This window comes from Vespa mandarinia, chromosome 9 (assembly GCF_050613455.1).
Source record: "Vespa mandarinia isolate Hongniang chromosome 9, ASM5061345v1, whole genome shotgun sequence".
Taxonomy (NCBI): domain Eukaryota; kingdom Metazoa; phylum Arthropoda; class Insecta; order Hymenoptera; family Vespidae; genus Vespa; species Vespa mandarinia.
In genome coordinates this window covers 485,015-507,587 of record NC_140818.1, presented here as the reverse complement: position 1 = coordinate 507,587, position 22,573 = coordinate 485,015, and the positions used below count along the sequence as shown (strand labels likewise).

Sequence of the window (22,573 nt, the reverse complement as noted above, 5' to 3'; positions counted from 1 at the left end):
AAAAAGAAAAAAAAAAGATGTACCTTGTGAGATTAAAGATACTCCTTCTCGTTCTTATTTTTATACTTTTTCTCCCGAAGATGACAAAATCTTACCAACTTAATTTACGACCTTCTTACGACGACGAATACATATCTTTGATTATAGACATTTCCAAATTACATGGAACGAAATCTATAATATTCTTATATGCTCAATCGATAGAAGGTAGGAAAATATATATATATATATATCTTTTCTTTAATTTTACTATTTTCATTTATTCGTTTATTTTCAGAAATGGAAGTTGTAACTAGGATATTCAAATGGACGCGTGCACTTTCTCGCGAAGGTTTTAAGACTTCAATCTTGTACTTTTCAGAATTGCACAAATCATCGTCCTACGTAAAACGAATCGTACGACCGCATTACGTACCTGTTATAACTAATTACGACGCTATCAATGAGTTCTCCTTAGCGACCAATACATTCGATATGACTTTTGCTGCCTGGCTAGTATTATTTATTTACAAGGGACGCGGTTTCGATTATTGTTATAATCCACCAGGGAACATATTCCATTTGAAATTCAACACGGAAATGTTGGTCCGTTGTGGCACGGAAAATATTTTACGTGAATGGTATTCGATCTATAAGAATCGAACCGAGATCAATGATTTTGCAACTTGGAGTTTAGAGGAAGGAATCATTGAAGTGGTTCCGAAATCTCTTTACGACAGAAGATATAATTTGCAGGGTTTGATCATGAAGGCTGTTATAGTTCAGGTAAAATATTTTTGTTCGAGATATTTTCTTTTTTTTTTTTTATTTTTTTCCTTTTTTTCTACTTGAGAATAATTCACAATATACTGCTTTTCGCATTACACAGGATTCACCGTTCATAAATGTAAAGGACGACGACAAATTGGATGGCGTATTCGGTAAAATATTCAGAGAATTATGTGAAACTCTCAATTTTAGTTTCGACATAGTCTCCGAAGTAGAAGAGTACGGAAGTTGGAATCCTAAAGAAAAAACTTGGTCCGGAGCAATGGGAGAATTACATGCTGGTCGTGCTGACATTTCTATTTCAGATTTTGCTATGACCAGTGCCAGATTAAACGTCGTCGATTTCACGTTTCCACTTTTGATTTCAAGAAACAGTCTATACATCCAAGAACCACGGGCATTCGCGATTGGATGGTCGTCTTATTTTCTAGTACGATAATTTCCTACCAATTATTTTCTTTTTTCTCATTTCGTATTAGAAAATGACCGAATCTCAGATAGAATGAAACAATACGTTTATACAAATAAATTGTTTTCAATATTTTTAATATTATCTATAGCTGTTCGAAATATATTTATCTGTCTATCTCTTTTCTTTCATTGAAATTTGAGGACATTAAATTTGATGAACTAAATTAAATTAAATTAAAATAACTAAAGAAGTTTCACTTCTGTATCGTATAATACCAAGTGATAAGCACACAATCAGTTTATGTATTTCTTTTTTCTTTTTATATCTTTTTTATTATCAATATCTTTTGTTATTATATATTTTTATTGCGTTATATCTTCATGAATTAAAAAATAGTTACCTTTTTTTAGGCTTTCTCTCGTTCGGTTTGGATAGTCATGTTTGGAGTCTTGGTTCTTGTGACGATCTTATTAATATTTGTCAAATTAGGAAATGGAACCAATCGTAATATAGGACATTTATTGTCTGATATTATTTTAGAAATTTGGGGTATATTATGCCAACAGGGACTACCAGGTCCGATAAAACATTTCGTGATTCTTTTTGTCTTTATTATTCTTTTTCGTAGTTACTTAAACAGAAAACATATTTTCATATTTGCTTTTCAGTCTTTCCTGAAAGATTATCGTTAAGAATACCATATATATCAATATTTTTTATGTCATTGATCTTATTGTCCGCTTATTCTGCGTCTTTCATTAGTTTTTTAACGTCCGGTATCCATAATTTACCCTTTAATTCATTAGAGGGTTTCACTGAAGACGGTACTTACCAATTAGCTGTCTCTCGTGGTACGTCTGATTATGATATATTTGCAGTGAGTATTGAACGTATTATCTATGCTGTACTATTTACAACGATATATGTATATATATATATATTTATAAACGAATACGAAGAGATATTTATTTGCAGAATTCAAATGATCTGGTTTCAAAAAAAGTAATGAAGTTGATGATAAAAAAACAAAATTTGCCAGCATCTATATCGGAAGGATTTATGAAAGTACGTTGAGATATTATAAAAAATAAATTAAATTATAGAAAAAATAAAATATCTTTCTGATATATATATATATATGTGTGCGTGTATATTTTCTTTATTAATAATCGTTATTAAATTATAGATTTGCGAAAATCAAAAACTAGCTATCTACACATATAACCGGATAAAAAAAAGCTTAAGTTTTAAAATACCATGTAAAGTGATTGCCGTTGACACAGGAATCATAGACAATTTATCTATAATTTTATCTAAACACAATCCATTTACCGGAGTCATAAATTTTCAGTAAGTACACCTTAAATATTGTAAATTTTCATTTTATCGTTGATTAATGGCAAAGATCCAGTTTGCAGAGATTTATCAACAATGGTATGGTACAGCGTTTAAAAGATAGGACATTTCAAAAAGCATTCAATGATGTGCCGAACTATCTTCAACCAGTTTCGTTAACAAGCATAATGTCTCTTATTTTCTTCATTCAAATTGGACTCATTTTGAGTATTTTTATTCTAATTATAGAAAAGTGTATATTTGCTCGTAAAAACAAGAAAAGGTTGATTGTTGACTGTATTCCGTCTACCGAATCATCAGAATTTGATTTGAATGCGAAGAGATGTATGAAAAATATTGTAAACTATCACGCGAATCCCTAATGTCATCGGTTAAAATATTAACGATAACGACAATGTTCTTTCGAAACGAATGTTTTTATTGTAATTTTCTATTGGAGCATAATAGCACGTGCATGCATTATTTAGTGTGGATTTATATAGAAATAGAATTTCTTCATTTAAAATTAAATTACAGACATGTTTATGATGCATTTTCTTTATTTTATCGAATACACGCATATATGTATATATTTTAATCCTTTCGAACTATATCGATTTCTTCGTCATTACACAAACTAGGTACGATGTATGTATTTACGTGAAATATATTATTTTTTTAATCTTATAAACAAATTCGTATATTTCCTTAAATATGTTTTTAATCAATTTTAGTAATATTCAACAATGATAACTATAATGTAATGCTTATATATATACATATATATATTTATATATATATATATACATATATATATATTTATATATATATATATATACATATATATATATTTATATATATATATATATATATATATATATATATTTACACATGTATATAAATACGAGATTCTTAAAAAAAGCATTGACTATGTTTTAATATTTTTGATAATGCACATGTATATTAAAAAGTTTCCTCTTTGTTTCTAACTCTAGCAGATACATATATATACATACATGTACTTAGTTACATTCCAATATATAATTCCTGCGCACGCCTATGTTTGATACAATATGTCCGTCATATACTTCTGCAGCATGTTAGCGTGATCATCGTTGCTTTAAATCATTATTTTGTGAGAAACAACGTCATCTCGAGAACTCATTCTATTTTGGAAAAACATAATGGTCGCTCGAAATCAAGTTCGGATTTTGGACAAGAGGTTCTGGTATCGTTCAATTAAAGTAATTCAAAAATATTTTCGATCATTGAAGTCATACGAGTAGAAGCATTTTTGCGATTAAACACGACTTCAGAAGGAAGGGCTGAGTCGTTTGTTTTTGTGCCTTGTAGTATGCAACCTCTATACGCAGCTGCAAGTCGACGATGACCTTTTTATAACGGGAATGGGTAACGGGAAAGGGTAAATATAACATATCTCATTGTCGTCTGGATTTTCAGATTTTGTCGGCATTTTGAAAACACATTAAGCGATGGCAATATTAATTAATTTAATATTTATTTTTTTAAATTTATTATGATTTACGTATTTAAATTCTTAAACCATTTGTATTCCGCGAGTATTAACTCTAACCATTAGGTTAGAACTCTGTAAGTAATATTTTTTTTCTTTTTTTTTAACTAAAATTTGATTTCTCATTTAATTTATTTTTAAAAGGAATATAATAAAAATATCATCAAAATGAATTTTTCATTACAACAGTAAAACAACAGTGCTTTATAATGCGGACCGTAATTACATCTCACAGTATCCACAAACTGATAAGTTTATAAATCACTGATTAAGATTATAAATCACTGGTTTTTGTCAACGTATGAGCAAATCTATAAATAAGTAACCCTCGGGTAAACAAATGTTTTATACAGCTTCTCTATCTAAAGACATTATTTTCTAGATCAACATTTCTCAATCTTTCGGATGTCCGGCTCAATCCAGCTCATTTGCTTAAATGTTTTAAAATTTTTTATTGATAAATTGATATGTATTATTTCAAAGATATGATTGTTTAATGCGAGGAAATTATAGAGATCTCTTTCAAATTAATCACATTTTTCGCTTCTACCTAAGTTATTACTTATCGTTTAATGAATATAACAGGTTGAGAAGCTGTTTTAAACGATCCTCGTATATATTTGTTCAAACACATGATGACCGCAAATCAATTTGTTAAATGGTTATCTTGCCTATATCGATCAGAATGTCTATTAAAATTATTTCAATGGAATTGCAATGTTGTTTACATTATGTTATATTTTACAATCGTTACGATCAACCGAACGATAACATAAACGTGTTTATGTAGATACGTAAATATACTTTTACATATACTACTTTTAAATATACGAATTTTTACATATACGCGTTATACCAAAAAAGAAAAGAGAACATAAGGAAAAATGAAAAGGACGTTCGTTAATCGATCGTAAATAAATCAATACTAATATATAACATTAGTTTTCTTTTTTCGTTTTCTTCTTTTATTTTTCGCATGAATATGTAAACAACCATCGGTTTCATTCCGTTCCGAAAAAAATACGGAACAACCGAACGTACTTTTGTTTGTTAAAAAAAATGATATTGGCGTAAGAAATTTATCCGCCAATATCATTGCACCCACGGTTATCGATTGAATTAAATTAAAAAAAATAGTAAATAAATAATAATATTAATAAAAAAGAAAGAAGAAACGACAAAATGACGTTCCTTGTGCGATTAAAGATACTCGTTCTCGTACTTATTCTTATACTTTTTTTCTCGAAAATGGCGAAATCTTATGAGCTTGAATTATGATGTTCTTACAACAACGAATACATTTATTTTATTATTGACATTTCCAAATTACATTGAACAAAATCTATAATATTCTTATGTGCCCAATCGATAGAAGGTAGTAAGATATGTATATACATACACAAAGATATATATCTTTTCTTTAGTTTTACTATTTTCATTTTCCCTTTTATCTCAGAAATGGAAGTTGCAACTACGATATTCAAATGGAAACGTGCACTTTTTTCGCAAAGGTTTCATGACTTCGACCATGTACTTTTCAGAATTGCATAAATTATCGTACTATCTTAATCAAATCGTACTACTGCGTTAAGTCGCAATTATAACTAATTGCAATCTGATTAATCAGTTCTCCCTACCAACCAGAAACTTCGACAGGCTTTACGCTGCGTGGCTTTTGTTATTCATTTACAAAGGATCTATTACCGATTATTGTCACAGTCCAATGGTTAACATATTTTAATTCAATACAAAAATGCTAGTCCGTTGTAGTGACGAAAATATTTTACGAGAGTTGTATTCGATCTATAAGAATCGAATGGAGATCAATGATTTTGCAACTTGGAGTCTGGAGAAAGGAATTATTAATACTGCACCAGGTTTTCTTTACGATAGAAGATACAATTTACGGGGTTTAATTATGAGAGCTGTTATAATTAAGGTAAAGTTTTTTTCGTTCTAATATATTTCTTTTCTCTATCTTCAATTTAAAATAAGATTCGTATATGTTTAATTCTTGATTATTTCTCTTTCTTCAATGTAGGATTCATCATTCATAAACTCAAACGAGAATGATTAATTGGACGGCATATTCGATAGAAAGTTAAAAGAACTTCGTGACTTTCAATTTTAGTTTTGATATTGTCTCGGAAGCAGAAGAGTATGGAATGTGGAATTCAAAAAAAAATAATTGGTCCGAAGTAATCAAAGAATTACGAATATGCTGGATAGGCTGACATTTCCTTTTCAGAATTTTCTATGACCAGTGCCTAATTAAATGTCTTTGATTTCATGTTTCCTTTTTTGCTATCACATAACTGTTTATACATTAAAGAACCAAAGAAATTCGAGATTAAATGGTCATCTTATTTTCTGGTACGCATAATTTCTAATTCGTCATTTTTCTCTATTTCTTTGTTGTACGTTCTTTTATTATATGAATTAAAACAAAACAAAAAAAAAATAAAAAAATGTTATTCTTTCTTTAGACTTTTTCTCATTCCATTTAGATTGCTATTTTGGGAGTATTAGCTTTTACAACAGTCTTACTAATTTTTCCCAAAATAATAAACGAAACCGATTGTAATATAGGATATTTATTATCGGATAATTTTTTTGAAATTTAGAATATATTTGGAACACCCAGATTTAATTTAATGTTTCATGATATTCGATCAATATAGTTTTCTTTTTTTAATTATTATATTTAAAGAAAGTATTCCTTTTAGATTTTAGACTTTCCACGAAAATCATCGTAAATACTGGGTTTACTAGTGTTTTTTATATACCTATCTCTACGAGCACCCGTCAATTTGACGGGTAAACGAAAATACTCATTTTCTTTAAAAAACTGATATATTCAAGTTAAGTCTGAATTGAACAGTATTAGGCTTCACATTTAAATAAATTATTAATAAGTAAAAAGCCTTTTGTTTTTAATAATCACGGAAATGATAACAATAATATTAACGGTATAGAGTAATCATATTTATTGAGCACATTTTTTACAAATATACTGAATTTTGTATGTGCATTTTCCGCATACGATCTTTTTGGAATATATACAATAATTATTGCTTCTATTTTTTTTACAGTAGCCCACTTGGCAACTTTTTTGCATTTCTAACGTTGAAGGTGATAGAAATGAAACGTCTGATCTATGACAAATATCTTATTCATATAATTTCTTGACTAAACAAAATATGAATTCTTTTCTGGATATTTTCGATCCGGTGCACTCTTTATATAATATTCACGCGTTTATCGCTGCTAAATATAAAATGTTGAGAAAAACTTGAAGGGGCCATCGGAAATTCCCTGCTTTCACACTATATTTGCGTGTCATCTGATCAACGACGTCCACACCAAACTTTGTTTTATTACAAAAAGTAATGGTTTCTGGAACACATTTATAATTGTTTTCTATTTGTACACTTGTATGTTTGGTACTTAGAAGAAGGACTTTTATCTTAGGTTTACTTTTATATACGGTAAGCGTGCAGTTTTCTCACTTATATAAATGTGAGGAAAATAAAGTTATCTTGTCCTTTTTTTCTTCGTTGGTTTTGACAGTTCTTTTTTATTAGACCGGATGGTCCCAACCAAGATTGTTTTTTTTTTGCAAGCAATTTTTTAACTAGCGGGATGCATGTAAAGAAACTGTCAGTCGTTATACTTCTGCCTTGTTTTAGATATGATTCGGCTAATTTTAATGTTACAAACTCGCCCAACGATTTTCAGCATCGAATTTTATCTTTTCTCATATAAGGGAAACCATTCAAAATATATTTTATTTGAACAACTGCTAACCAAAACTTAATGCCAAATTTATAAGATTTATTTGGCATATATTGCGTAAACATGCATTGGACTTTCGTTGGAAATAATTGTTCATCTATCGATATGTTTTCATATTGCTTATAACAAGCCTGGCTATTACTTATATATTTGTTCCTATATTTCGAATATCAGCGCAAATTTATCTGTTTGTAATCTTTCGGATCATTGGTTTTTTTATGTCAAAGGTTTTTTTATTTAAATCTCAGAATTTCTGTAAATTTATCTCTACTCATTGTGGTTGCGAAGAAAGTGGATTCCCATTTTTTCGACCATAAATAAGAAGCTTTTAATGATTTCGCTTCATATGCGTCCCAGGCATATTGAATTCCTAGAAAACTACGTAACTCAGCAACTGTGATTGTCCAGTCTTTTTTCAAAACTCGATATGCCTCCGTTTCAGTGCAATCTTTTATGTGTTCCATTATGTGTCTGTCAATTATTAATTTGAAAAGTTATACAATCTAGTTATACAATCCAACATAATATTTTTCTTGACGTAGTCAGTAGGCCCTGCGATATTCTTCAATATCATACGAACGGGCGTCCTACCCCCAGATTAGTCTGCTTTCAGTTTTATCCATTATGTTCCGTCAACTGCAATTTCAATTTCACTCATTACATTTTGGGATGTGCTTAGAATGCTCGTCCTCTCATCCTCTCATCCTCGGAGTCAGAACTAGAAAGAATACGCATCCTTTTCTTGTTAGGACACACTTTCAAGAAATTTTCCTCTTCACTATTCGAAGATACTTCTATCTCTCCTCTTTCAATATATTTAGAACTTTCATTCTCATCTTCTCTTTGGTCTAATTCATACTGATCTTCTTCAAAGGTTTCCTCAGAATAATCTTCATTGATGTTGACAATTTTGTTCAATATTTTATTATATCTCTTGAATTTACTCATGATAGAAAAGAAGGGGGATTTGTCAAAATAAAAACATACTGTGCCCAAATTCAATTATTGTAAATACGATAAACGGAGACTGTCTACAATAAATTAAAATTTTTCATCCTGTCTTTGAAAAACGTTCTTACTTGGTCACTGCAAAAATCATACTGAACATCGCTCCTTGTTGTAGAGATTTCTTCGGTAATAAGATAAGTGATTTCAGACAAAAAGACAAAGATGAAGACAAAGACTAAAACTCAGGCCATACAATTGGCTTTTCTTTTTTATCAACTAGCCCGTAAATTTAACGAGTTTCGTAGAGATAGGTATACTATAAACAAGTTTCAAAATTTAGAAGGCTTAGGAAAAAAATAATTGTATGTATAAATTCTTTGGATGGATTGATTAATTTACGATGCAAAATGATTAAAATTAATACTATGGTTTTTTGGGTATTTCATTTCAAAGTTTGAAATCCGTCAAATTGATAGGTCCCGTAAACCTAGTGTTAAGAATAATATACTTCTCTTTATTTCTTTTGACCGTGATCTTATCGACCGCTTATTCTGCTGCTCTGATAAGCTTTTTAACGTGCGTTATCCAAGTCTTATATTTTCACTTATTAGAGAATTTCATTGAAGACGATACTTATCAATTCATTATCATTCACTATATATAATATATTATATATATATATATATATATATATATATATATATAATAGATTAAATAATTTTCCACAATAAGTTCGCATATGTGCATAAAAAATAGTTAGATATATATGTGCGTATTCTAACGTGCGATGGTTGGAAATCATTTTGTTAAGTATTTGGCCTCGTTTATATCGATTAGAGCGCCTATTTTATTATTTTAATCGAAGTGTTATGTTGTTTTTGAGATATTGCATTTTATAATCGTGATATTAACGTGTTACGTGTATATATAATAACGTAAATACAGATGTATTTATAAGGATAATTCTATAATAATAGGAAATTTTCGTATGATTCCTAATGTATTATGATTTTATTAACATTAATTTGGATTATATTTTCGATAAAATGGAAGATAATAATAACTGTGAGCATATAGTGAGTATATAATAATATGCTGACAAAGTAATATTTATTTTCGAATTTTATTCAAAATTATTTTCCAAATATATATTTCCAAAAATTATTTTCGTAATTAAGAAATGCACTGTTTTTTGACATGTCGTTAATCCAAAATTCAAATTAAAACGCAAAATTAGGAAAATAGGTTTAGAATTATATGCAGTTTTTAATGTATTATAACCAAACAATTTACATTACATACATATGTCGATTAATAACCGACACAATTATTTTATTTATTTTATTTAATTGTTATTAATTTTATTTTATTGATAAATTTCTCTAAAAAAAAACTCTGTCGCAAGTTTTCATTCTCTCAATTTTACGAAGTTAAAATTATTTTTATTAGCTTGCCATATACCATCTCAACGAAATACTCACTTTGGTTTGAATGAATAAGTCCGAAGTGATAATAGCGCGTATCGTATGTTAATAAGTTTAATAAGCCGCCATTTTTCTTCGATCTTGATCTCACATGATCTGATGTTGAGCACGTGTTAATTAGGTCAATCAACTTTTCAGTACTCTTATTAGTATTAATAAGCAAATTTTTGACCACAATTGTCAAAGATATTTTTTCAATCTCCTTTTTCTTTTCTTTTTAATAAAAAAAAAATATTAGTTCTTATTTAAAGATTTAAAATTTGTAAAATATTTTTTAATAATTTCTAATTACATCTCAGTTCCCCGGAAACATTTTTTCAAGCAACGAAAAAATATTCACAAAATTGTAAGATATTTGATAATGTTTTTTGCAAGAATAATAACACATCTTGTTTTCTGCCATAAGCCAATTGTAAAATATATTATTGAAAGGATTGTGAAGGAGAACACTATAAAATTATTCCTATTTTTATAGAATTATCAATAATACAATCAAACATCGCGGTAGAAAAAAAGTAAAAAAAGAAGAAAAGAAATACTCATTAAAATAAAATATACTAATCGATCGACGACAATTCAATGTTAACAGGCATAAAATCATATTCTTCACACGAGTATACAACCCAGAGACATAGCGTGCATTCAGATCTGTTGCGACAATCGCATTATTCGTAATGAAAATAATTCCTCTCGACTGTTTAAAAATTTAATCTTGTGAGAGACGTATTTCGCCACAGAGTAAAATATTTCGACAAATTAATTTTTAAACGTGTAGATCTATTTAATCTCAAGAATAGTTCAACATATATGAAAAAAAAAAGAAAAAGAAAAAGAAAAATGACTTTCGTTGGGGGATTAAAGACGCTTGTCGTCCTTTTGCTACTTCCGAAAGTCGGGAAATTGTATGAATTATTGTCTGTCAGCGACGCAAGTGTTCCTTTTATCATTGACATTTGTAAATCATACGAAACTAAATCGATAATATTCTTATATGGGGAATCGATAAAAGGTACGATAATTATTTCATAATGTAATTCCTTTCCTTTTATTTAATCCTCATTTGTTATTCTATTTTTTTTACACAGAAATGGAAATGACAATGATGATATTCAAATGGACGCTTGCACTTTCTCGTGAAGGTTTTACGACCTCGAATTTGTATTTTTCTCAATTGCACGAATCATCGTACTACGTAAAACGAATCGTTCGACCGCATTACATCGCAATTATATCTAATTACGACGCTATCAATGAGTTCTCTTTAGCGACCAATACATTCGACATGACTTTTGCTGCCTGGCTAGTATTATTTATTTACAAGGGACGCGGTTTCGATTATTGTTATAATCCACCAGGTAACATATTTCATTTGAAATTCAACACGGAAATGTTGGTCCGTTGCGGTACGGAAAATATTTTACGTGAGTGGTATTCGATCTATAAGAATCGAACCGAGATCAATGATTTTGCAACTTGGAATTTAGAGAAAGGAATCATTAAAGTGGTTCCGAAATCTCTTTACGACAGAAGATATAATTTGCAGGGTTTGACCATAAGGGCCGTTATAGTCAAGGTGAGATATTTTTCGTTATAATGTTTTTTTCATTTTATTAAAAAAAGAAAAAAGAAAAAAGATTTGCATTTCATTTAGTACTTTATTATTTCTCTTTTCAAATTCACAGGAATCATCGTTCGTAAATATTAATGAGAATGACGAATTAGAGGGAGTATTCGGCAGAATATTAAAAGAACTTTGCGTAAGTCTTAATTTTAGTTTAAAGGTTGTCTCGAAAGTAGACGAGTATGGAAGATGGAATCCGAATGATAATACTTGGTCAGGAGCAATCGGAGAAATATATGCCGGACGTGCTGACATTTCTATATCAGATTTTTCTATGACTAGTGCAAGATTGAATGTTGTAGATTTCACCTTTCCACTTGTTTTCTCGAAAAATTGTATTTTCATTAAAGAACCAAACAAATTCGCAGTCAAATGGTCATCCTATTTTCAAGTAAGATAAAACTACTAAATAAAATCGATTTTCTTCTTTATGTTTTCTTTTGTCATTCATTCAAGTATGTGAATTAATAAGATATAGTTAATTTTTTTTTCTTTTCCTTTCTATTCAGACTTTCTCCCATTCCGTTTGGATTTCCATGTTTGGAGTATTAGTTTTTGCAACGATAGTATTAGTTTTTCTCAAAATAAAAATTGGTACGGATCGTAACATTAAACAGTTATTGTCCGATAATTTTCTTGAGATTTGGGGTATATTCTGTCAACAGGGACTGGCAGGTATTATTTATTCAGTTTTATTTCTTTTTTTCATTTAGTTTTTTTTTAATATTTATAATAATTATATATTTATTTTTTAATAGTTATATATTTATATATTTAATAATTATTTATATTTAATAATTATATATATATTTTTTTTAATAATTGTATATTTACACAATATATAGTATATATACAATAATTATATATTTACCTAAGTATGTAAGTACATTATAAGAATTCCTTTGAATTTTAGACTTTCCAGATAGATCATCGTTAAGAATAGCATTCCTCTCTATGTTTCTTTCGGCTGTTGTTTTATCGGCCGCTTATTCCGCCGCTTTGATAAGCTTTTTAACGTCTGCTATCCCTGTCTTACCCTTTCACTCGTTAGAGAGCTTAGTTGAAGACGGTACTTATCAATTTGCTGTCCTTCGTGGTACGGCTGATTACGATATAGTTGCAGTGAGTATGATACATATTTATATGCGTTGTTCAATCGTGTGAAATAATTATACGAAAATAAATAAAAAAATTTTTATTTGTAGAATGCGAGAGATCCGCTTGCGAAGAAATTGATGAAATTAATGCCGGAAGAAAAAAAATTGCCATTAACTATCAAGGAAGGATTTGGAAGAGTACGATGGAATATTAAACAAAATAACAAAAGAACTAATTTATATGTGTGTATATATATATATAGTTTTATTGTTTATACTAGTTATATTAAATTACAGATTTGTGAAAATCAAAAAATTGCACTGTACACGTCAATTGCAAAAAAGGAAGCTATTAGATTTAAAATGCCATGCAATGTGGTTCCTATTAGTGCAGGACGTATAGAAAGTTTAGCTATTATATTATCTAAGCACAATCAGTTCACTGACGTCATCAATTTTCAGTAAGTAAACAGATACAAATGTGAAGTTACTTTTGTCGTACATTAAACCATAAGATCATTCTAGTTTGCAGAAATTTATTAACAATGGAATGATGGATCGCTTAAAAGATACGACATTTAAAAAGAAATTAAACTATTTTATGTTGAACCACGAACCGGTCCACTTAATTAGCGTTGTATCGCTCATTTTCTTCATTCTATTCGGTATAATAACGAGTATTTACGTTCTAATCATAGAAAAGTATATTTTCATTCGTAAAAGAAAGAAGATGTCGATTGTAAATAGTATATTATTGAAAAGATCGTCAGGATTTTATGCGAAAAGGAAGAAAAGTATACAAAATATTGCAAAAGGCAAGAGAAATCGTACGTGTACGCGCATGAATTAATCACGACAATGATAATTCTCTTTGTTAACGAATCTTTATATTCTGATTGTAATTCTCCGAATGGAATACAGAAACATCTGTAAGCATATCTATGGTTTCGCATTATTTAGCATAGTTTTAAATTGTAAATAATAGAATTTTTTCCATTAACATTAAACGTGTGGACCTGTGTATATGACAGATTTTCTTTGATCGATTACACGTGTACGCATATTTCAATTCTTTCGAAATGTGTAGATTTTTCGTAAAACCGTTTGATGAAAACTTTTCTAAGGTAGCAATTATTATTTAGCGTCCTATAATTATTTAATCGTTGTTGAATATTTTGATCCCGGATCATGTACTGAGAAATTTTAAATTAGAATATAATGATTAAGTATATTTACTCTAACGCTTTAATTTTGGAAATCATATTATCAAATTATATCGATAAAAACAGCCACGAATAAAAATTTTCTGATATTACGTATACAACAAATAATTGACGTGAATTAAACATTCTTATAAACGATATTATTGCATCATTATTATATCCATTTATTGTATATTCCGAATTAATATTATCATACGAAACATATTATCAATTTAATGTTATAATCAAATATTTTTACATCCTCTTTCTTTTTTATCGATTATAATAATTTTTTATTATAATATCATGTTTGCTCATAAAGAATAACTAGAATATAGCGTGTATTGATTGAAAATAATTTTATCAAGTGCTCTTATCTCATTTATATCGATCAGAATCGTTATTAAATTATTGGAATGGAAGTATATGTGGATGTATAATGTGGTTTTTAAAATACAATTGCATATATGTATATATGCGTGTAAATGTGTTACAAGCGTACGTGTATTCATTAATATATATATTTGCATACATAGCAAAAGAAAAAAAGAGAAAAGAAAAATAGAAAATTAAAATCAATGTTAATAGACCAGTGCCAGAACTCATAAAATTATTTTCAAGAATATGCATATACACATATATCACATACATACATATATTTGTATTCGTACAACAATCACAATATACGAAGTGGTAATACCTTATTCTCATTAGTTTAAAAATTTAGTTTCGTTTGATCCTCTTTTACGTTACATACATCGTACACGTCGATTCATAAAATTGGATTAAAATGTTTGATTAATCATCAATCAATATATTTAAAAAGAAATGACGTTCCTTATACGTTTAAAGATACTCTATTTCTTTTTTTTCCAAAGATCGCAAAAATATACGAATTTTCTTTATCGACGATATACACGTTTCTCTCATCATCGACATTTGCAAATTATATCGAACGAAGTCTGTAATGTTGTTATATTCCGAATAAATGAAAGGTAATTAATAATTCTTATAAATTTCGTCTTACATCGGCATTATATTCATTTTCTTTTCATATAAATGGTCATTTTATTTCCTAGTACGATAATTCATAATCGAAATTTCTCTTTTTCCTTTTTCCACGCGTTAAACATAACGAATTACAAAAATTTTTTACTTCTTCTTAGATCTTCTCTAATGCTGTTTGATAGCTATATTTGGAATATTGGTTATAGCAACGATATTATTGATATTTTTACAATCAAAATTGAAACTAATCCTGACATTGGACATTTCTTATACGACAATTTTCTGGATATATAGAGTATATTCTGTCAACAGGGACTAGAAGGTTTTACTTAGATATTTCGGTTCATTTAGTTTCTTTTTTTTTTTAATAATTATATTTTGCGCAAAATTATTCGTTTATATTTTAGACTTTTCACATAGATCATAGTTAAAAATAACATACTTCTCTATATATATTTTGGCTGTTGACTTATCGGTCGCTTATTCTGCCACTTTGATAACACTTGTCTACAAAAAATAACTTTTTTTGCTTTCTTATTATTATATAATGGGATTATTATAATTCTGTGCTTATTGCAATGATTATTATAAATTTAATGCTTCTAAATCGAAATATGGTAATAAGAATTATATGTCACATAAATTTTTTTTTGTAATGGATTTTTTATATTAATCCATTACAATTTATTTTACTTAAAATTATAATCATAAATTTAATGATTGCGACAATATTTACAACAAAAGTTATAATTCGTTCCAAAACACTAAAAATCATTAAAACAATCTAACTAGTTGTATATTAATGGTTTTTCATTTTGTAGTTTTCTTCCTTTTCATATTTTCCATTGATGTTTCGCGGTGAATCAACTAACAAAAATCTGCCGGTATTGCTTCTGACCATTTCCCGTTATTTGGTCTCTCTTTGTGCAATATAATACCTTTGTCCATGTTCATCGGATACTGCGCCAAGTTTTCGGGAAAGAAATCTAAGTAAGATCGCTCTTCGTGGCCAGTTTTTTACTACGTAGTGTTCATCTCTTGCGCGACTGTCTAATTCGCATAAAAAACAACAAAATATTGTGATCTCCTTACAGACCGGTTAACATTCTTACAACTTTTAGATCAGCACAAATGTTCCATAAGTACTTTGAATATTTAATTTTTTCCAGTAACAACTTCATATTTCCATAGTTTTATTTTTTTTATTTTTATTGGTTAATACGTTATTGCTCAATCTAAATCATGACATTCTTAATATGCGACTTTCTTTTTCTCTGTAATAGAGAACAAATATAAATTTTATGCATAACTTACCAAAATATCCGGTTTAAAATAGAAACAATCACTATACAACTTTTTAATATACTAAGCGCCATGGAACCACAGCGAGAAATGCTCATGCGCATGCATTGGTGTAAAAATAACGTCAGTCGATATCCTTTTTTATCTTTCCATCAATTCAAATCGTTTTTGTATATATAAATACGATTTAAATGGATTAAAGTAGCATTAATGCAAAAACGAAACACAACAGATATTGAATTTTGAGAAATGAAAAAAAAATCATTAAAAAAAATATATACTTGATAATAAAAAATAGAAAGCAAATGTACATTCAGCACGTTAAAATCTTCATATTCATAAAATTTTTATTTGAAGGAGGATTTCGTTGCAGACCAGTGTAAGCTATTTGACGTCCACTATTCACAAATTATCCTTTCGATCATTAGAGAAATTTGTTGAAGATAGTACTAAACTTTCCGTCACTTGTGATACGGCTGAATATGATCTGTTTGCAGTAAGTATGATACGTATTATAGACGTTGTTCCTATTCAATGAGAATATTTATTTATAGAATTCGGAAGATCCGCTTGCAAAGAAATTGATGAAGTTGATGCTGGAGGAGGAAAAATTGACAATAAATGTAATGGAAGAATTTTTAAAAGTATAATGAAGTGTTATACATTAAAAATGAATTTTAACGTTTCTATTTATATATGAATGTAATAAATAATAATTTCATTGTTACATACAAGTTATTAAGTTACAGATTTGTAAAAATCATAAACTACCATTTTATACGTCTGACATTCTAAAGGGTAATGTAGATCATAAAATACCATGCTATGCTGTCCCCGTTGAAACAGAATGTGTCGACATATTTTCGATGATTTTATCTAAAAAATCAATTCACCGAAGTAATTAATTTTAAGTAAGTACAAATTTATCCAATAAAATTTATTTTTAATTTAATCTATATTCAAGCACGAACTTATTTAAGTTTGCAGAAATTTATCAACAATGGAATGATAAATCGTTTAAAGAACGAGTTATTCCAAAATAAATCAAATGATATAATAAAGCATCAACCGGTTGACATTATCAGCGTAATAACCCTTATCATCTTCATTATAATTGGTATTATTTAAAATACAATATTTCTATTCTATTTATAGAAAGATATATTTTTGCACGTAAAAGGAAGAAGATATCGATGGAATTGACATATCTTTTGAAATGTGGGTAGTTTTATTTATTTACGAGGGATATGATCCCGATTATTGTAACAATCCTCCAGGAATACATATGTATTTCATTTGAGATTTGATTCGGAAATGTTGGTACGTTGCAATACGGAAAATATTTTATGAGAGTAATATTCTATTAACACGAATCTATTAACAGAGATCGATGATGTACTTGGAATAGCTAAAGAAAGGAATTATTAAATTAATGATTCAATTATTAAGTAATGAAACTAAAATAGTTTCAGTTCCTCTTTACAAGAGAAGATATAATTTAAAGCGTTTGACCATGAATCCATTTTAGTTAAGGTAAAATATTTTTTCGATCTAAATATATTATCTATTTTCCATTCGATTGTATTCGTTATTATTATTAGATTTTTTATTATCATTGTTCGAATACATAAACGAAGCTGATGAATTAGACGGGTTAACAGGTAGTGTTAAGAGAACTTTGTACTACTTTGAATTTTAAATTTAAAGTTGTCTTGGAACCCAGAAGAAAAATCTTGGATTGGTATAATGGGTGAATTATATTCTGCAAACATTTGTTTTTCATCATTTATTATGATAAATACTAGATTGAATGCCGTTGACTTTATGTTCTCTCTTGCCGCCACAAAAATTTTTCTCTACATAAAGAAACCAGATATATTCGAGATTAAATGGATATCTTACTTTATAATGCGATAACTTTCAATCGAATTATTTCTCTTTCTTTTTTTCGTACGTTAACGTACATGAATTTATTTCTTTGACTTTCTCTCAATCTATTTGGATTGCTGTATTTGGGTTATTAATCGTTGTATCGATTTTACTAAAAATAAAAGATAAAAACAATCATAGCATTGGAAAATTATTATTCAACAATTTTCTGAACATTTAGGATATATTTTATTAACAGGGACTGTCAGGTATTATTCGATATTTCTTCATTTTTGTTTTTGATTATTCTTATTTCTATTTTAACAGTCATATTTATACAAAGTATTTGTTTAATTTAAATATTCCTGATAGATTTCCATTAAAAATAGTATACTTCTCTATATTGCTTTTGGCTGTACGGTTGGTCTTATTGGCCGCATATTCTGCATCTTTGAGCTTTTTTACAATTGGTATCAACGTCTTACCTTTTCGCTCATTAGAAGGCTTCGTTAAAGATGGTATTTATCAACTTTCCGTCCTTCGCAGTACGGCTGACTATGACATGTTTGCAATGAGTATGATATCTATTATTAAGTTGTTCCTATGAATGATAATATTTATTTGTAAAATTCGGATGATTCGCTTGAAAAGGAAATGAACTTGATTTTGTACGATGAAAAATTGCCACTAACTATATCCAAAGGATTTATGAAATAATAGTAAATAAATAATAATTTATTTAAATATAAATATATATACATATACATATTTAAACATGGTTTTATTAATAATATTCCTTTATAAAAATCATAAATTTACAATCTACACGTCAAAGCTAGTGAAACATATTGTAATTAGTAAACCGCCATGTAATATTGTTTTGGTCGATACAAGACGTTTAAATGCAGCTGGCATCATTTTATCTAAACACAATCCATTCATCAATTTTCAGTGAGTACACAATTAAAAAATAATGTTAATATTCATTTGTTAAATCATAAAGCTATTCCAACTTAAAGAAATTTCTCAATAATGGAATGAATAATCGCTTAAGAGATATGGAAAAGAAATCTGATGGTATGATTAAGCATCAACCGGTTCACATAATTAGCGTAATAACCCTTATCTTCCTTATCTTAATTCGTATCATTTTTAATATTTGTATTTTGATTGTAGAAAGATATGCTTTTGCTCGTAAAAGGAAGGAAATGTCGATACTATCTCGATTGCATCTAGTCAATGGAATTGTCAGAATTTTGCAATATTTATTAAAAAGAAAGAACGGTATTAAAAGATATTATAAAGGAATACGTTAATTACAAATGAGCACTCACAAAGTATTAACGATTACGCTAATATTCATACTGAATGAATTTTTATATATTATGCTTGTAATTTCTTAACTGAATAGAAATACCCTTAAGTATACCTAAGCTTTTGCATTATTAAGCACTGTTTTAAATTGAAATAAAATTTCTTCATTATATTAATAAGTTCAAACATTTGTATAACACATTTTTATTCATTAAACGAAAGCATGCATGTAAATATTTTTATGCTTTTGAAATATTTCGATTTACGGTCTTTACGGAAATTGTAACGTGTACTAATCAGAACAAAAAAAAAAAAAAAGAATTAATTAAAAAGAATCGTTCATTTTCTATGAACTTTAATTATCACGATGTATTAAAAACCCATATGTTATTATAAACAACACATACGTATATATGTATATGTGTATCTATATAATCGAATGAAATTGTTTAAGATATGCTATATTTTTTTATATTACATTTGCAATGGATGATTGACGTGAATAGAATAACCTTTTAAACGATTTTTTGCATATTTATTGTATCTATTAATGTATTCTTAATTAAATGAATATGAAACATATTAGATTTCTTTACCAAAGACACTTTACCAAACACCTTCTTAATCAATTAGAATTAATTTCAAATATAAACACGTGTTTGCATATAAAGAATAATTGAAATGTAGCGTGGAATAATCGGAAGTCATTTTATCAATTCCTTATCTCATTTATATCAATCAGAATGGTTGTTAAAGCACATATGCGAATCTTTAGACTCGATTAAATCAGACATCTGCACGAAACTTTTCGAGCACATTTCTGACTATCATGAGAGATTAACATTCACTGGGTAAAGTACAATCTCCTTAGCTATTGAATAAACTTCCGTTTATGCATTTACATCATTTTACGTAAATCTAAGATGAAAATAATTAAATAAATAAGTTAGTTACGAAAATTAATTTAATTTGTTTAAAAAGCATAGACTGTGTTGATTGTTGACAAGAGCGTTTTTAAAATGCGCTTCTCGCATCGGACCAGCGATGACAGTCGATTCGCACAGAGGAAATATTCCCTGTCTCGTTCTTATTATCCGAATTCCCGCAAATTAATGGAAGAACGCGCGTTCTTTAAAGGATCCCGTGAGAAATGGAGAAGTAATTGTGATATGTAAATCTCATCGTGTATTTGATTGGATGAGTTACAATTATTTGTGTCTCGTGTATGATGGGTAGTTAGCTATACTGGTTAATTCTGAAGGAGGCTTGAGAGCTTAGACGTTGTAAGTCTGAAAGATGTAACTTGACTCCTTAGATGGTGTGAGCCCGAAAAATGTAACTTGATTGCCCTTTGACCTATTTTGAACAATCCACGTAAACTTAAATGAGATTGGTAAAGGGCGAAATTTGACCTATGGAAAGGGAAAGAATAAATGCCCATTGGTCACGGATATTTCATTGGAATGTTTAAACATTCCATGTGTGCCCTTTGTTCTAGTGCTCTTGAAGATTATAGTGTCAACGGATATTTCAAATCTAAGCATAGATAGCCTTTAGCTTATCGAGCCTAGGCTTCTACTTTTACTATTTATTAATTGGCCAGGATGACATATTATCGAAACCCAGATATTTTACTAAGAATGCCTAAGCCCAAACAAATGTGGCCATGTGTTTTTTATCTATGCGTTTTGTTTAGTTAATAATCGATAGGTTCCTAAGGATAACTGTTTCCAATAGTGTTATATGATTCTTAAGAGAAAGTACCGTGAACAATGGAGAGACGCACGTGTGCGTCAACAGACTGATAAATACAGAAAAATTTACTTACACCAGGATAGACTTTAGGAAGTTTCTTGTAATTTTCACAAGTTAATGGATAAGCATTTCTACATCTGGTAAAAATTGCATTTGGTCCGCAATTTAGCGTCCATACAATAGCTATATCATACGAATCGTTATGTAATTATCATTGTTTATCGTTAAATCGATATATTGTAATATTTACATACAACGCAAGAAGCTAGGATAAAAATGATCATTGAAACTCGAGATATGATGATTTAGAACTAGTCCAAATTTAAAACTAAGATTAATGGAAACATTTTTCATGCGCTTCAATTTATATTCGCTAATTACTTCTATCTCCGCATATGGCCTATCATGTTTACTTTATATTTAAATATCTTTTGTATAACGCAATATTTATAAATGTGGTTTAAGTATTAGGGGGATCGGAAAGTAATGTCGTTTCTGCGCATGTCGATATTTGATTGTGATTAAAAATAAAAACTTGTTAAAAATTTATTCATTTGAATTTAATTTAAGAAAGCGACATTACTTTCCGGTCCGCCTAATACAACGAGGTTTATAAATTCTACTCAATATTTACACAACGCAATCAGTAGTTTCAGATTAGATCAGATCATTAATTAACTTAGACAAATATAAAGTAACTGTTTTTTGACTGTTCGTATCAAAAAATAGAAATATATTGTACTCATATTTATAAGAATATTTTTAATATGTTATATTCTATTTCTTTAAATCCATTTCATTCTATTCCCACGCTGTGAGTATACTAATATGTCCATTTGAATTTCTTACGACAGTTGTTTTCCAGAGTACTCTTACATTTTGTATTAATTTGAGAGCAACTTCGAGAATATTTATTCTCATTGTTAGATAGCCGATAATCGATCATTTTGGCTTCACGTATGCGTAAATGAATATTCAATTACTCGACAGATATTTGTTGGTTAATGTTCATTTATGAATGTTTGTTAAAGCAGTCTGTCCACACATATTCCAATTAACTGAATATTTACATTCAATCAAGATAAACCGAAAACCATTTGCAAAATAAAAAATATGCTAAATGATGCCA

General features: G+C 28.6%; 2 protein-coding genes and 1 pseudogene across 2 annotated transcripts; 2 read left to right on the top strand and 1 right to left on the bottom strand.

Annotated features, from left to right (window-relative positions):
- The first annotated feature begins 17 nt into the window (after positions 1 to 17).
- On the top strand, positions 18 to 2,898 carry LOC118446447 (glutamate receptor 1-like). Its single transcript, XM_085659422.1, has 8 exons — positions 18 to 207; positions 278 to 765; positions 869 to 1,198; positions 1,591 to 1,756; positions 1,849 to 2,057; positions 2,156 to 2,245; positions 2,367 to 2,530; positions 2,592 to 2,898. Exons 1-8 carry the CDS (start codon positions 18 to 20, stop codon positions 2,896 to 2,898), a joined length of 1,944 nt encoding a protein of 647 aa, XP_085515548.1.
- A 5,316-nt stretch (positions 2,899 to 8,214) lies between these two features.
- Positions 8,215 to 8,792, bottom strand: LOC118446468 (uncharacterized; annotated as a pseudogene).
- Positions 8,793 to 11,215: 2,423 nt separating this feature from the next.
- Positions 11,216 to 20,544, top strand: LOC118446431 (uncharacterized). Its single transcript, XM_085659421.1, has 19 exons — positions 11,216 to 11,285; positions 11,362 to 11,849; positions 11,959 to 12,288; positions 12,407 to 12,572; positions 12,811 to 13,019; positions 13,103 to 13,192; positions 13,292 to 13,455; positions 16,864 to 17,002; positions 17,061 to 17,150; positions 17,304 to 17,355; positions 17,471 to 17,592; positions 17,687 to 17,793; positions 18,214 to 18,247; positions 18,577 to 18,644; positions 18,748 to 18,950; positions 19,215 to 19,326; positions 19,379 to 19,487; positions 19,552 to 19,569; positions 20,377 to 20,544. The coding sequence occupies exons 2-19, from the start codon at positions 11,364 to 11,366 to the stop codon at positions 20,542 to 20,544; spliced, it is 2,667 nt and encodes an 888-aa protein (XP_085515547.1). The 5' UTR covers positions 11,216 to 11,285; positions 11,362 to 11,363.
- The last annotated feature ends 2,029 nt before the right edge of the window (positions 20,545 to 22,573 follow it).